Below are 12,440 nucleotides of genomic sequence, written 5' to 3'. Positions count from 1 at the left end.
CTCCTTGTGATAAGTACGCCATTCAAATCTACTATTTACTCTGAGGGCTCAAGAAAGCCATTTTGGGTGGGACCCCCTCTTAAGCAAGGAAAACTATATGGGTCTTAGTGGTTTATCTAAATTCCAGGCCCTAATGCAAGAACCACTCATTCAGTGTGAAGGAGGAAGGAAGATCACAGGAAGGAGGGAAAAGAGCTCACTCCCAACTTGCTGCCCCGACTGCTGGAGGCCCCCGGAAGCCAGAACCACTCACCCTTCAGCCCCTGGAAGAAGTGGTTTGTCTCCCGTGCTGGGCTCTGGTGCATCGTCTTCCTCGGAGGAGCCAGCACTGGAAGACTCCTCATCGCTGTCGGCCAGACAGTATGCCCTGGGCCTGCAACTGAACGGGGCAGAGTCACCACCGCAGCCTACCCCTCATCACCCAGGCTCCGCCTCGAAAGAGAACACAGACGCTCCGCCGCCACCACCGCCTCCACCACCACACAAGTCGTCATTCTCCCAACCCACCCTCAAAAGAGCAGGCCCAATCCAAGAGTCCTCGGATTGGACTGGTTACCCCGGAGACGCTTCAGCGCCAAGTCCCCTGGGAAAACACGGATGACTTGGGTCTGAAGAGCTCTTTAACGCATGCGTCAGCACAGGTGGTGGGCGTTTGGTGCAGTCGACACAAAGTGCAGTGAGTTCACCAACAGTGCAGCAACAGCCAGGCGGGGAGGTGAATGGAAAGAATGATGATTGTAATGGTGAGGTGACAGCTCATGTTGGAGATGTGACCACTTCTCATCAATGACCGATGTTCAGGCAAGTCCCCTGACTGGCTGAGTTCAAAAAATAAGATGCTCTCTGGTTGTGTTAGCTCCAAATTAATTTAGACTCAACACTCCTTCCTAGTGAAACTACATTTATCTTATCCCACACCTGGCCCAGCTGAAGGTCATGGAAAATGCTGACTACAGGGTACAAATTTCAAGGGACTATAGGAAGCAACTCACATGGGAACCCAGGAACTGTCCTGGAGAAGTACAAATTTAAAAACCATTAAAGAAAAACCTCAAAATAATAAAAAGCCTTATTGGAGAGCAATGTCCCTCATTAATCTTTCCAGGTTGGAGTCCATTTCCAGAGACACGGGGGTGGCTGGATCACCGAGGAGCAGTGAGGGATCAATGCTCCCCACCAAGGGTCACTGGGGGCTTCCTGGCTGAGCCTCAGCCCCACAGAAGGCAGCTCCCTGCCCAGATGATGGCTTTGCTTCAGGGAGGCAGACGGGCATGGCCCAACTCGGAGGCTCAGAGACTTGGCTGGGACAAAATGAACAGAAGACAGAGTAGTCTCTGAGCACGATTAAACAGTATTAAACACTATTAAAAACAGTCACTAAGCAGAGGGCCAGACCTTGTGCTTTTGACAAGGACAACATTGCCAGGACAGGGCAAGGTAGGAGAACTTAGGTCCTATCTCCCTGTAGGTGCAATCCTTTGGGGTTTTCCTCTGATGCTGTCCTTGGGCCACCAGAAGCAGCCCAGTGGGGCGGTCATCTCTTAGTCAACAGGGGCCAAGGGCACCTAAGGGCAGAGCACACACGCAGAGGCCCCAGCACTGGGTGGGCAGGACTGAAATCTCCGCCCCTGAAACAGGAGCCTGGCTGTAAGAGGACCCCACAAGTGTCCTCCCTGGCAGAACACCCGGATCCTCCTCAGCACCAGCTCTGAAACATGAGAGCCCGCTGCTTCGGCCAACAAGCTTGAGGGTAGTGTTAAAGGGAACCTCCTTCTGCTGACACAAAAGCCTCCTGTCCCTGGCCACAGGACAGCAGCAGCACCTGACTTTTCTTCTTCTTCCATCGGAGGCCCAGCTGGTCCTGAAGATGCATATGTGTGCTTGCTGGTCACAAAGTGACTTCAGAGCTTCCCGTGGTGAGACAGCCCTCACTAGAACTTCTTTCATTTTACACATACCTAGCAAAATCTGGTTTCCAAGCAAGCCTAAATCGGGTCGTGAGATGAGGAAAGTCAGGGACGTAAAGCCCAAGGGTAACACAACCATCTCAGAAATGTATCTTACTTCTCTACCAGTAATGACTGGGCTCCCTGGCTGTCACCTACTGCTGCCAGCTAAGGCTTCTGTGTCCAGTTTCCCGTCCTCCAGTTCAAAAAACTGCCCCAAGATCTACGGCCTGGTGCAGCCACTGCCTACTCCTGTCCCCACAGGCATTTGTCATCTGGCAGCTTCCGGACCCAGGGCAGAAGTTGCCAAGGGCTGGGCATTGCAGTGAGCTCTCAGGTTTCCGAATTGATCCTCCACAGGGTAGATCGCAGGACAAATTTTGTGGCTGGAAGTTAATAATTTAGACAATGCTATAACAGTTAAAGCAGATCAGATGACATGAAATTCTGATTTTGACCAAATGTTACCTCTGTTCTTTGCAGGAGGCACTCAATACTTACTAATTAAATGTGTAACTGTTTAGCTGATATTCAGCTTTATAACTACACATGCATTTTATGATCTCAACCTTATGATGTAGCATCAGAAGGACACACTCCACACATCCTCATTTATATAAGATGTGCGAGAACTAATAAAGCCTTATTTTTAAAAGCACACCTTAGAATTCCAGATGAGTGTGATATCCTTGCAAACAGTCACCTTAAAAGGCTTACTGCAGTTCTGCTGCCTCTGCTAAAAATCTTTTTGGAAATGTGTCCGGAGCCAGACACATACAAAAAAGTGAATTATTTTATGACAGACACTCTGTCTCAGACCAAACATTTAATTTCTTGGTTTCATCATCGCCATCGTTTCTGAATGACTTCTAAGCAATTTCTCAAAGATCCGATCCATCTACAAAGCTGGGTGATTTTCTGTCACTCAGGAAGTTAGAAGAATGTCACAGAGTCCAGAGGCAACCCTTTAAAAGCAGCTCAAAGTGCTGTCAGGGAAGGATGCATAGTTAAACAGGCCAGGGAGGTGACTGCCTTGTGGGGACCACGCTCATAGTGTGCCTTCACTTTAAGAGAAATCTGTCTTGTACGTCTGCCACAGACACACAGGTGCCTACACCCACAGAGCCGGAGGCAGTCACAGCGCAGACTGCAAGCACTCGGCTCCCGAAATGCCAGGGGCCTCAGGGTGGAGTGGTGGCAGCAGCTCAGGTATACTGTAGACGAGTACCCCAACACAGAGGGCAGGGGGCCTCCGCACTCGGACTTGCACACCCAGCCTAGGTGGCAATGGTAGGGCATGGACAGGCCATGCACCTTACAGGAAATGCCCCACGCTAAGGTCACCTTGCATTTAAGGAGCAGCCAACACACAGAACGTGTCTCTGACAGACTCACTTTGGCCTCGTGAGGCAGTTCCTGAAGGTGAGACTGCTCGGCTCGCTACCTGAATTCTACTGAGTACACTGCCTCAAAGGTATGTTAACTACATATGCAACGAGACGACTATTTGGGAAATAAAAAGACTAAAGGAAAAATGTCTGCAAATATAAAGTGTATACACATTTCAAGGGGAAAAGGACTTCACTAGAAAAAAGCAACACAGATTTCAGTTTCTCGCCATCGCCCTCAGGGTAATAATGTGAAGATGTGAACCAACTTCCTACCAGTAAACAAGACTTCTCACAGGTTGAGCAGCATCTCCTCAGACTCCCCAAGGGCACAATCATTTGCACATCTGGGGGGAAGGGGCAGGACTGACAACAGCAGGGAGACAAAGCAAAGATCCTGCCAGAGCAGGACAGCAGGGCAAGCAGACTCGCCTCAAAGGGAGGGCCGGACAGCAGCCCCAGGCTCCCGGGAGGGCCTGGAGGAAGAGGGCTGCTGCGGGCCAGCTCTCCAGACATTCTGCTCTTTGGAGAGCTTCAACATTAAGGAAGACGTCTGTGCCGAAGATCAGCGGCTTAAGTGCACTCCAAGTGCACACTGACCCCGCCTCTCCTCCAGCATGCAGCCTCGGGGTGATTCCACATGCTCGGGACTGAGGAAGTGAAGACGTGGATTCTAGAGTCACTGGGATTTGGTTCTTAGCTGTGGAGGGGCTGCCGGAGGCTCTCAACGTTCCCAGAAATTGTGAGCCAAATGGTACATGTGTGGGCGTTTCTGGGAGAAGGATCCAGAGTGCTGATTCCCAAAGGGATCCTTACGCAAAAAAGTGTTAAGGGCTCACGTACCCAGGCCACTTTCTCCCAAGTGAAGTGCTTTATGATTGTGTTTTTCCTTGCTTTTAAAATTAAGTGACAGCCAACTGCATGCCAACATATAACTTAACACCTTCATAGGAAGAAGCAAAATATTTTATACCATACCCTACTGGGAAAAAGTGGTATTTTAGAAATATATTACAAATTAAATATGATACTATCACATTCTAAAAGCAGAGGATTTTTCCCATACAGTCTAGAGAAGACTGTTTGCTCTGAAACATGTCCATTGTCTGATCAGCAAGAGTTCGTAAACCTGAAATTATGGCGAGAGAGCTGGACGAATAACAGTTAACGTGAAACACCTAAGGGGCAGGGATCTCAGGGGCCCGCCCCCTTCCAACACAGTCCCAGCGGCCCTGGGCCAGCACAGCTGTTTCCAGAAAGGGCTCCCTGCACCAGTTCTGCTGACAGATGTTTGTCTGTTGTGCTCCCGTTTAGTTAGGCCTCACGTTCAAGATCACTGCTGCCTGACGTGCTTCACTTTCCAAGCAGCTGGCTCTGCAACTCCTGTCCTAGCTAGACTGACGATGCTCAGGTGTGCAGGGTGACGGTGGGGGGTGCCGGGACAGAAGTGGTGTCTAACCACAGGACTAGATCCCCCAGCAATTCAAGTCCAGGACGTCTGTATGACTTGCCCTGCCAGGAAAGCTCTCAAATATTCCCCACCTCAGTCCCCTCTGGTCTACAAACTGAGTGTTTATGTCCAGGAGCATGATGAAAGGACGAACTTCCCAGGGGCGCCACGCAGGACCAAACAAGACTCAGCACCAACAGGGTATGAGATGCTACATGGAGAGTTGATAAATACCACTCACCAGAAAATACAATCCACAGATTGCCGAATCCAAACACATTTTAACAAATAGAAAAATAAAAGGGAAATAGCATAGACACAGGTTAGATTGCATATAGCAAATGAAATTCTCCAATTATTAAAATAGCAACATTTCATTAAGTAACCTGGATAAATCAGAATAATCTAAGTAAAGGAACATTCTTAAATGTATGACCCAGCTCCCCTCTCTGCTCTTAGCACAACAGAAATAGAAGTATCAGGTCAGTATCATAACTAAGCAAAAATTTAAGAGTCTGTGTCTTATATTTAGACTCTGGGAAGACAGCTCCCTGTGGCATTTTCCTGTCATCACACTGTTAAGTCTGCAGAGGGGCTAAAGGTATGAGAAGCAGGCTCCAATCAGCATTTTTATTTTGGTAAAAACAATTATATAATTTAAATTTGTAGTTGGTAATTTTAAAGGTGTGTGGGAATGTAAAGTTTCCAGCTTATCCAGTCTAGGCATTTAAGGGGGAAAAAAATCAAACTTCATTAATGAGCTCAAAATTTGGAATATCTACTAAATCAGACAAACTCTGGGCATTAGATGCAGGATCTTCTACAAAGAGAGGCATTTACTGAACAAATCAGTACTGTATTATTGAGGGAAAATGCATCTCAAAACACTTCAGGAGCACCCTCTTGGCTATAAAGTCAGTCACAGATCATAAATATTTGTGATTAAAGCAGAGCGACCCCCTGGAGACCTTAGCCTCACCCACATACGGCTGTTTGCGGCTGTAGGCTGAAGGAGGTACTTCCTGAGTGGTGATTTTCTTCAGAGAGCATTTTATTGCGCAGACAAGCCTGCCCTGCTGGTCTGAGTCAGTGATGCTTCCTGGGAAACCAATACTGTGTCTCCCACTGGCAGCGCTAAGGCCAAAATGTGCTGAGTAGAGCTGGGACTCACAGCCTGCGGGGCATGAAAGCAGGGGACCATTCCCCGAAACCCTCAGTGGTCCAGAAGCACTTACCGGGAAGCTCAATCAGCACCCGGGACTACCACACATCAAACCTATTTCTCAAAGCCTGGAGGGGGAGGGTGGGTCCCCAGGGTTGGGTTAGTAAGTTCATATAGCCCCTTACCCTTCTTTGCCAATTTCTCCAACCTTCAGGGCTTCAACAAGAGGCTCTTTACCTAGTTTGGTCAAATTCATTTTGGTCTCAAGAGTCATCAGAAAGGACCCATTGTAGGACATTTCCAAATCGATCCAGAGTCCTGGAGAAATGGTGAAAAAACAGAAGGTTTTTTTCCCCTCTAGAAAAACATGACTATAAATTACAGTATAAAAATTTATATCTGAAAGTAGCTAAATAGGTATCACATTGAAAGTCCACAGGTAGGTATTGCCTGTGCTACCAAGGCATGCAAGAGGAAACTGTGAAAAGAAAAGCTTCTGGAAATGGGTCAAGCACCTGGCAAGCTGCCGGCATTTCAATATCCTATTAAAATGAGCTCAGTGCACATGTTAGCGCTGGCAGGGCCCCCTCCTCAGGATGAACCAGGGCAAAGCCAGAATGAGGCCTGCTGATTCCCAAGCAGTTACAGGGCAGAAGAGAGGCGCAGCGACTTGCCTGCAAAGCTAGGCTGTTCTTTAAAGACACACATGAGAACCACTGTCTCTCTTAAAATTATCTAAAATTGTGGGGGAGGAAAGGAAGGGAAACAGAAAACAGTTCAGATTTAGCTTGGTATGATAAGGGCAGTGAGAAAAACTTTTAGAATCCTTTTCCTTCTGGAAATTGCCTAGTAATGGAAACAAAAGATTTAATGGTTGAGCCCCAGGATTATCCAGATAAAGCCAGGTAATCACTTTGCACCTTGGTTTAAAAACCTATTCCTTGGGGTGTGATTGAGTGACGGCCTGAGAACCAAAGGGTCACTGGTTCGATTCCCAGTCGGGGCACATGCCTGGGTTGTGGACCAGGTCCCCAGCATGGGGCCCACGAGAGGCAACCACACATTGATGTTTCTCTCCCTCTCTTTCCCTTTCTAAAAAGAAATAAAACCTTTAAAAAAAGAAAACCTATGCCTTGGAAAAGATACTATTGTTGATGAGATCATATCTAACAGACTTTTAACTTGGTGGAATTTCCCTGGATGGCCCGCCAGAAGCAAGCTAAAATGCAAACGGGGCTCCGTCAATTACTGCAGGACCTGCTACACCAAGGTCCCCTGACTCGGCAGGCAGGCAGAATGGGGATTGCCATGAGTTTTCAGACTCAGCGCCATGCTACCTCATGGACTTTCAATCAAAATGTGGTCCTTCACATGGGTGTTTAAATGTTCATAAATGACAACACTTAAAGGAGGCAGGAAATTAATCTAAAATTGTTGTTCACACAGAGCAGCATTTTCAAGCAATTACAGTAAATAACATATTCCCCATTTGGCCACCATCTCAGTTAAAAGCTTTACTTAACCTCAAGAAGCACTAATGGTATATAATTTTTCACTAAAGGCAGAATAATTTCCAATTTGTTTTCAACAAATTCTTTTTATCATAATTGAAGGTAATTATTTTCCATGAATGACCTGGTTCAATTAAGTAATATGCAGATCAAGTATGATTGTCTTCTTTGCAGCCACTCACAAAACGGCTGTATTTCTTGCTTACATGAAGCAGTTAGAAATCATTAATTAGCTTGCTCTTCATAGGAACCATTCCTGGAAATAAAGGGCACATCTGCTTTCAGAAAAACATTTAGTCATTAATCACTTCCAGCAGAAAAGGAATCAGTGCAATAGGCTTGATATTAATAGATTTTAAACTCAATATAAAAAGAACATCAATAAAGAAAATATTTATTCTAAATCTCCAACTTTATTTAACTTGAGAATCAATAAACTCAAATTACCTGGCTGCTGCATGTATTCAGACATAATCCTTTTTTCTGAAAATGCCAGCCTGGTTTCCAGTAAGTATTAACAGTACATACTGCCTTTGAAGGTCGTCATATTAGGGGCACCAGAATTTTACTCCTTATGAAGTGGAAGGTTATGTTTGTCTGTTTTTTTAAACGCAGGAATATGGATACAAGCTTAGGAGCCTTCTGGCCCACACCCCATCCATGAGGACATTCCCCCAGTGACACCGTGCTGCGCTGCTCTACCTTCCAGGAGCTGAGGCAGGGAGGAGGAGGGAAGAGCACAGGGAGGAGGAGGGAAGAGCACATGGAGCTTCGTCACTCGGATTGCAGCTTAAGCTTCACTGGAAGTTTCCTGACCTCTGTGCTCCGGCCTCCTCTGCACACGGGAGACCACACTGATGTGTGCAGCCCAGCACTTGGCACGATCTGGCCAGGGCTCCTCCCTTTCTCTGCTATTACCAGTCCCCCTACTCACTTCCACAGTTCTTGCCCCAGCCTAGCTTGCTGCTGTTGCCACAGCAGATGGGCCAGACTAGAGGAGGCCGCAGGGCCCAGGGGAAGAGGCTGCACTGTCTGGGTTGGGGAGAGGACAAGACACCGGCCAGTCTCTGCATGAGGGACAGGGTCTGTTTTTGGTATCATTGTATGTATCCCATGAGGCCCACCCACGGGGCCTTGCTCAGCTCTGGTTCTCAGTAAAAATGTGGGAAAGTCAAGAATGGTTTGAGAACCTTTAAAAACAGAAACAAACTGCAAATATTCCAACAAATTACTTTAATACAACGTGGTTACATTCAGGTGAAGGCAAAGAGACAATTTTAGCATTAGGTGCAAGAAAAACTTGCTTCTGCGACAAGATACAGCAGGCAGAAAGCACCCTGAAAACCTTGGAGCACAACCACCTGGAGCCGAGGCCAGCTGGTTACATAACGGGCAGGGCAGAAGCTGCCACCTTGCAAGGCTGACGGATGAAATTAACAGTTTCTAGAGACGCTGTCTTCCCACGGGGGATAGATGCAGCCAGGATGTGAAGACGGGGACGTACACTGCGCCACGAGTGGCATCTTAACTCTAACCGAGCTGAATGCTGCTCCTGTAGGTGAATGCAGTCACAGGGTTGTTTCTTACCAAACGTTAAAACTTTACTGTGAGGCATTTCATTTAACTAACATGCTGCTTTCCATAACCATCTGCTCTGGGTAGTGCTCAAGGACAAAAACCAGAAGGGGAGGAAAGGACAACTTTTTAATCCTTTAAATAGGAGCGAGGCAGGCATTTCTGAGAGGTTCTCGGGAAAGGACATGAACACAGAGTGCTGTCTTGGCTTGGAGCTGCTATAACAAAATACCACAGGCTGGGTGACTGAAGCAACAGACATTTACTCCTCACAGTTCTGGAGGCTGCAAGTCCAAGATCAAGGTGCCGGCCAATTCAGTTCCTGGTGAGGGCTCTCCACCTGGCTTGCAGATGGCCACCTTCCCACTGTGTCCTCACAAGGCAGAGGCAGAGCAAGCCAGCCCTCTGGTCCCTTCTCATGAAGGGTGCTCATGCCGTCACGAGCACCCCTGCTTTGTGACCTCATCGAAACCTAATCATCACCTCCAAATACCACCTCGTGGCAGGTTAGGGCTTCAGCACATGAGTGTGGGAGGGACACAAACATTCAGTCCGTCACAGGTCTCCCTCACACAAGCAGTCCTCCTGTTGAGCTGTCCAGAGGTGAAGGGCAGTGCCTGATTACCAACAAGCCCCTATAAAACAGGCACTTGACTCTGCAACAGGAAGATACAGCTTGAGACTTCATGCAAGGACCTGTGAGCAGCTCAGATGACTGTTTTTCCACTCTTCAGCTCCATGAGGAAAGGCTCAGTTACCGCCATCACCGCCACCCAGAGGGCGACTGTGGCAAAAGTTACAGGCTACTCTATCCACAAATGCTTATTCAGTTCTTCATGCAAGGTACCAGAGCTCAAGACACCGGGATGAATGCCTGCCTGCCCTCTGGAAGTTTATGCTTGAAGAAGAATAACGATGCCCGGGCCACCGGGTGCAGATCAGACCACAATGCCACCAGCGGTCATAAGTAGCCTCAAGGGGTATCACCCCAGACAACTAGAACAGACACTCTTCTGCTTTCTCCCTGGGAGTCTGTCTGACTGACCCCCAGGCCCAGGAATAGTTCTACCATGGCCATAACCATCTCATAATTCACTCAGGAATACACTGTTTTATTACTTTTTCAAAAGTTTTTTAAAAAATTATTTTATTTTTAGAGAGAGGGGAAGGAAAAGAGAAAGAGAGGGAGAGAAACATCAATGTGTGGTTGCCTCTTGAACGCCCCCCTACTGGGGACCTGGCCTGCAACCAAAGCATGTGCCCTGACTGGGAATCAAGCCAGCGACACTTTGTTTCATAGGCCCGTGCTCAATCCACTGAGCTACACCAGCCAGGGCTTAAAAGTTTTTGTTTATTTATTTTTAGAAAGAGGGGAAGCGAGGGAGAAAGAGATGGGGAGAAACACCAATGTGTGAGAGACACATCAACAGTTGCCTCTCGCACACCCTAACCTGGGGACCTGGCCCACAACCCAGGATGTGCCTTGACTGGGAATCGAACCAGTGACCTTTTGGTTCGCAGCCCAGCACTCAATCCACTGAGCCACACCAGCCAGGGCTTTATTACTGTTAAGACAACTAAGGCATCAGTCTCATCAGAACAGATGTCACAGGGCATGGGCAGCTCAGGAGCTGAGAGAACCTGAGGCCTTGCTCACCTGGGCTTGGCCCCCATGTGTTCTGCTCCTCCATGTCCTCTACCTCTAACTCTTAGTGGCTGATTTTCACTCTGAAAGTCAACATTTGTCACACAAGGAACAAAATTTCTTAAAATGGAGCATCAATAGTATATTACCAAGAGCAGATGCTTGAATTATTCGGCCCTTAGAACTCACCAGCGACTGTTGTTTCTGGCACACAGACTGGTGTACTACTCAGATGCCACAGAAAACTAGAATTCTTATACTTGGCTGTATCTTTTAGATTGATGTCATTTCTACCTCTGTCTACCTGTGAATGTTCTCGGAAGGAGTGCCGCCTTTGAAGGTGGACAGAGTCGCCAATCAATCTCTTCTCTCCCACCCCAACCGAGCTCCATGAAAGGGTCTTTTTTCTCCCTTTTCACAAAAAGCCTTTTTCCTTTGTGAAATGTGATCTAGTCGGAGTGTGCACGCTGTTCCTATCAGCGCTGAGCCCCTTGGTCTGGCCCTCTCACCGTGCTCAGCCCTGGGTGGGTGTTCTCCTAACGTCTACTGTTGACAAGGGTGTGGCAGGAGGAATGAGCAGGTCACATGCCCCGACTCTGGTTCCAGTTTCTGAAACAATCAGTTGGCAAAGTAACTGCAGTCCCAGCACTGGACACAGGCAACGGTCAAGGTCCAGAAGACAAGTGGCAGATGGTGGACACCACCAGTCACAACTAAGGGCCTCTCTGAAGACAGACGAGGTTCCTACTCCTGTTGGTCATGGTCATCTTTCCACAGAACGTGACGCCTTCGGACGGAACATGGGTTGTTATTTGGGCGTCCTGAAACAGGGCGAACTAGCACAGCACTGTCCATGGTAGACGCTCAGTGACCATCTGCAGGCTTAAATGCGTGCAGCAAATGTCCCGAAGACTAAGTGAATGAATCTGAACCCGAGGAGCCACAGTCTACACCCTCGATTCATTCTGACACTGGTCCTGGGCACAGAACACGAAAACCTGGCGGACAGAAGAGGTTCCCCACTGAGCCCCATCAGGAGGCTTTTACCAACAACAAAGCTTTGTGACAGCAGCAGTAGCAAACACTGATGGCTGTCCATGTGCCACATGTCCAGTCTGAGCACTTTACATGTGACATTTACCTCCAGCACAACTGAACGAGGCAGACACCACTGACACAGCGCTTTACAAACGAGGAAACTGAAGCTGAGTTGTTAGTCCCTGAGGCCTCGCCCTGGATGGGGACGGGGCAGGGCCCCAGCGTGGGCCACTCGGCTGCGGAGCACGGAGAGCCTCTGGAGAGGCAGCTGCGGAACAGCACAGAAGGCAAGCTGCTGGCTGACCTTTGGCGAGTCACGCCCACTCCGGGCTTTGGCTCACACATCTAAAACTCAGCAGGGTCTGGCTGGGTTGTCTCTGACTGCCCTTTCAAGTCTATGTAGTCAATCTGCCCAGTTCTCCAAGTGTTTGACTCTAAATTAATTTTTAACCACAGGAGAAAGAATATTAGAAGAGAATATACCAAAAATATACCAACGGTACCAAAAAGGTAACCCTGGCTGTCTCTGAATAGTGGAATGATGGGTAGTATTTTCCTTTTTATCTAAACATTCCAGTTTTCCCAACGATGACTATTTGCTGAATAAATGAAGGAGCAAACATCACCTACCCAAACAGAGTTAATAAAACAGTGGAAAGGAGCATGGCTGAGAGGGGTGGCCTGGTGAACCCCAGAGGCCTGGCCCTGGACACAGTAGTTCAGGT

At 48.0% G+C, this 12,440-nt stretch overlaps 1 protein-coding gene across 3 annotated transcripts in view; it reads right to left on the bottom strand.

Moving 5' to 3' along the window:
• Positions 1-12,440, bottom strand: part of TEX2 (testis expressed 2) — a 94,178-nt gene that overhangs the window by 7,803 nt on the left and 73,935 nt on the right. Inside the window, exons 8-9 of one of the 3 annotated variants that reach the window (XM_028521221.2) lie at positions 6,132-6,264; positions 254-373 (exon numbers count right to left, since the gene is read on the bottom strand). In XM_028521221.2, coding sequence (XP_028377022.1) covers positions 254-373; positions 6,132-6,264 — 253 coding nt within the window. Of the gene's footprint in view, positions 1-253; positions 380-6,131; positions 6,265-12,440 lie in introns of all 3 variants that reach the window. The other 2 variants (XM_028521212.2, XR_004904862.1) reach the window with 2 other exon arrangements.

Source organism: Phyllostomus discolor, chromosome 8 (assembly GCF_004126475.2).
Source record: "Phyllostomus discolor isolate MPI-MPIP mPhyDis1 chromosome 8, mPhyDis1.pri.v3, whole genome shotgun sequence".
NCBI classification, from domain to species: Eukaryota; Metazoa; Chordata; class Mammalia; order Chiroptera; family Phyllostomidae; genus Phyllostomus; species Phyllostomus discolor.
The sequence above is the reverse complement of the archived record's forward strand: the minus strand, read 5'-3'. Positions and strand labels throughout refer to the sequence as shown.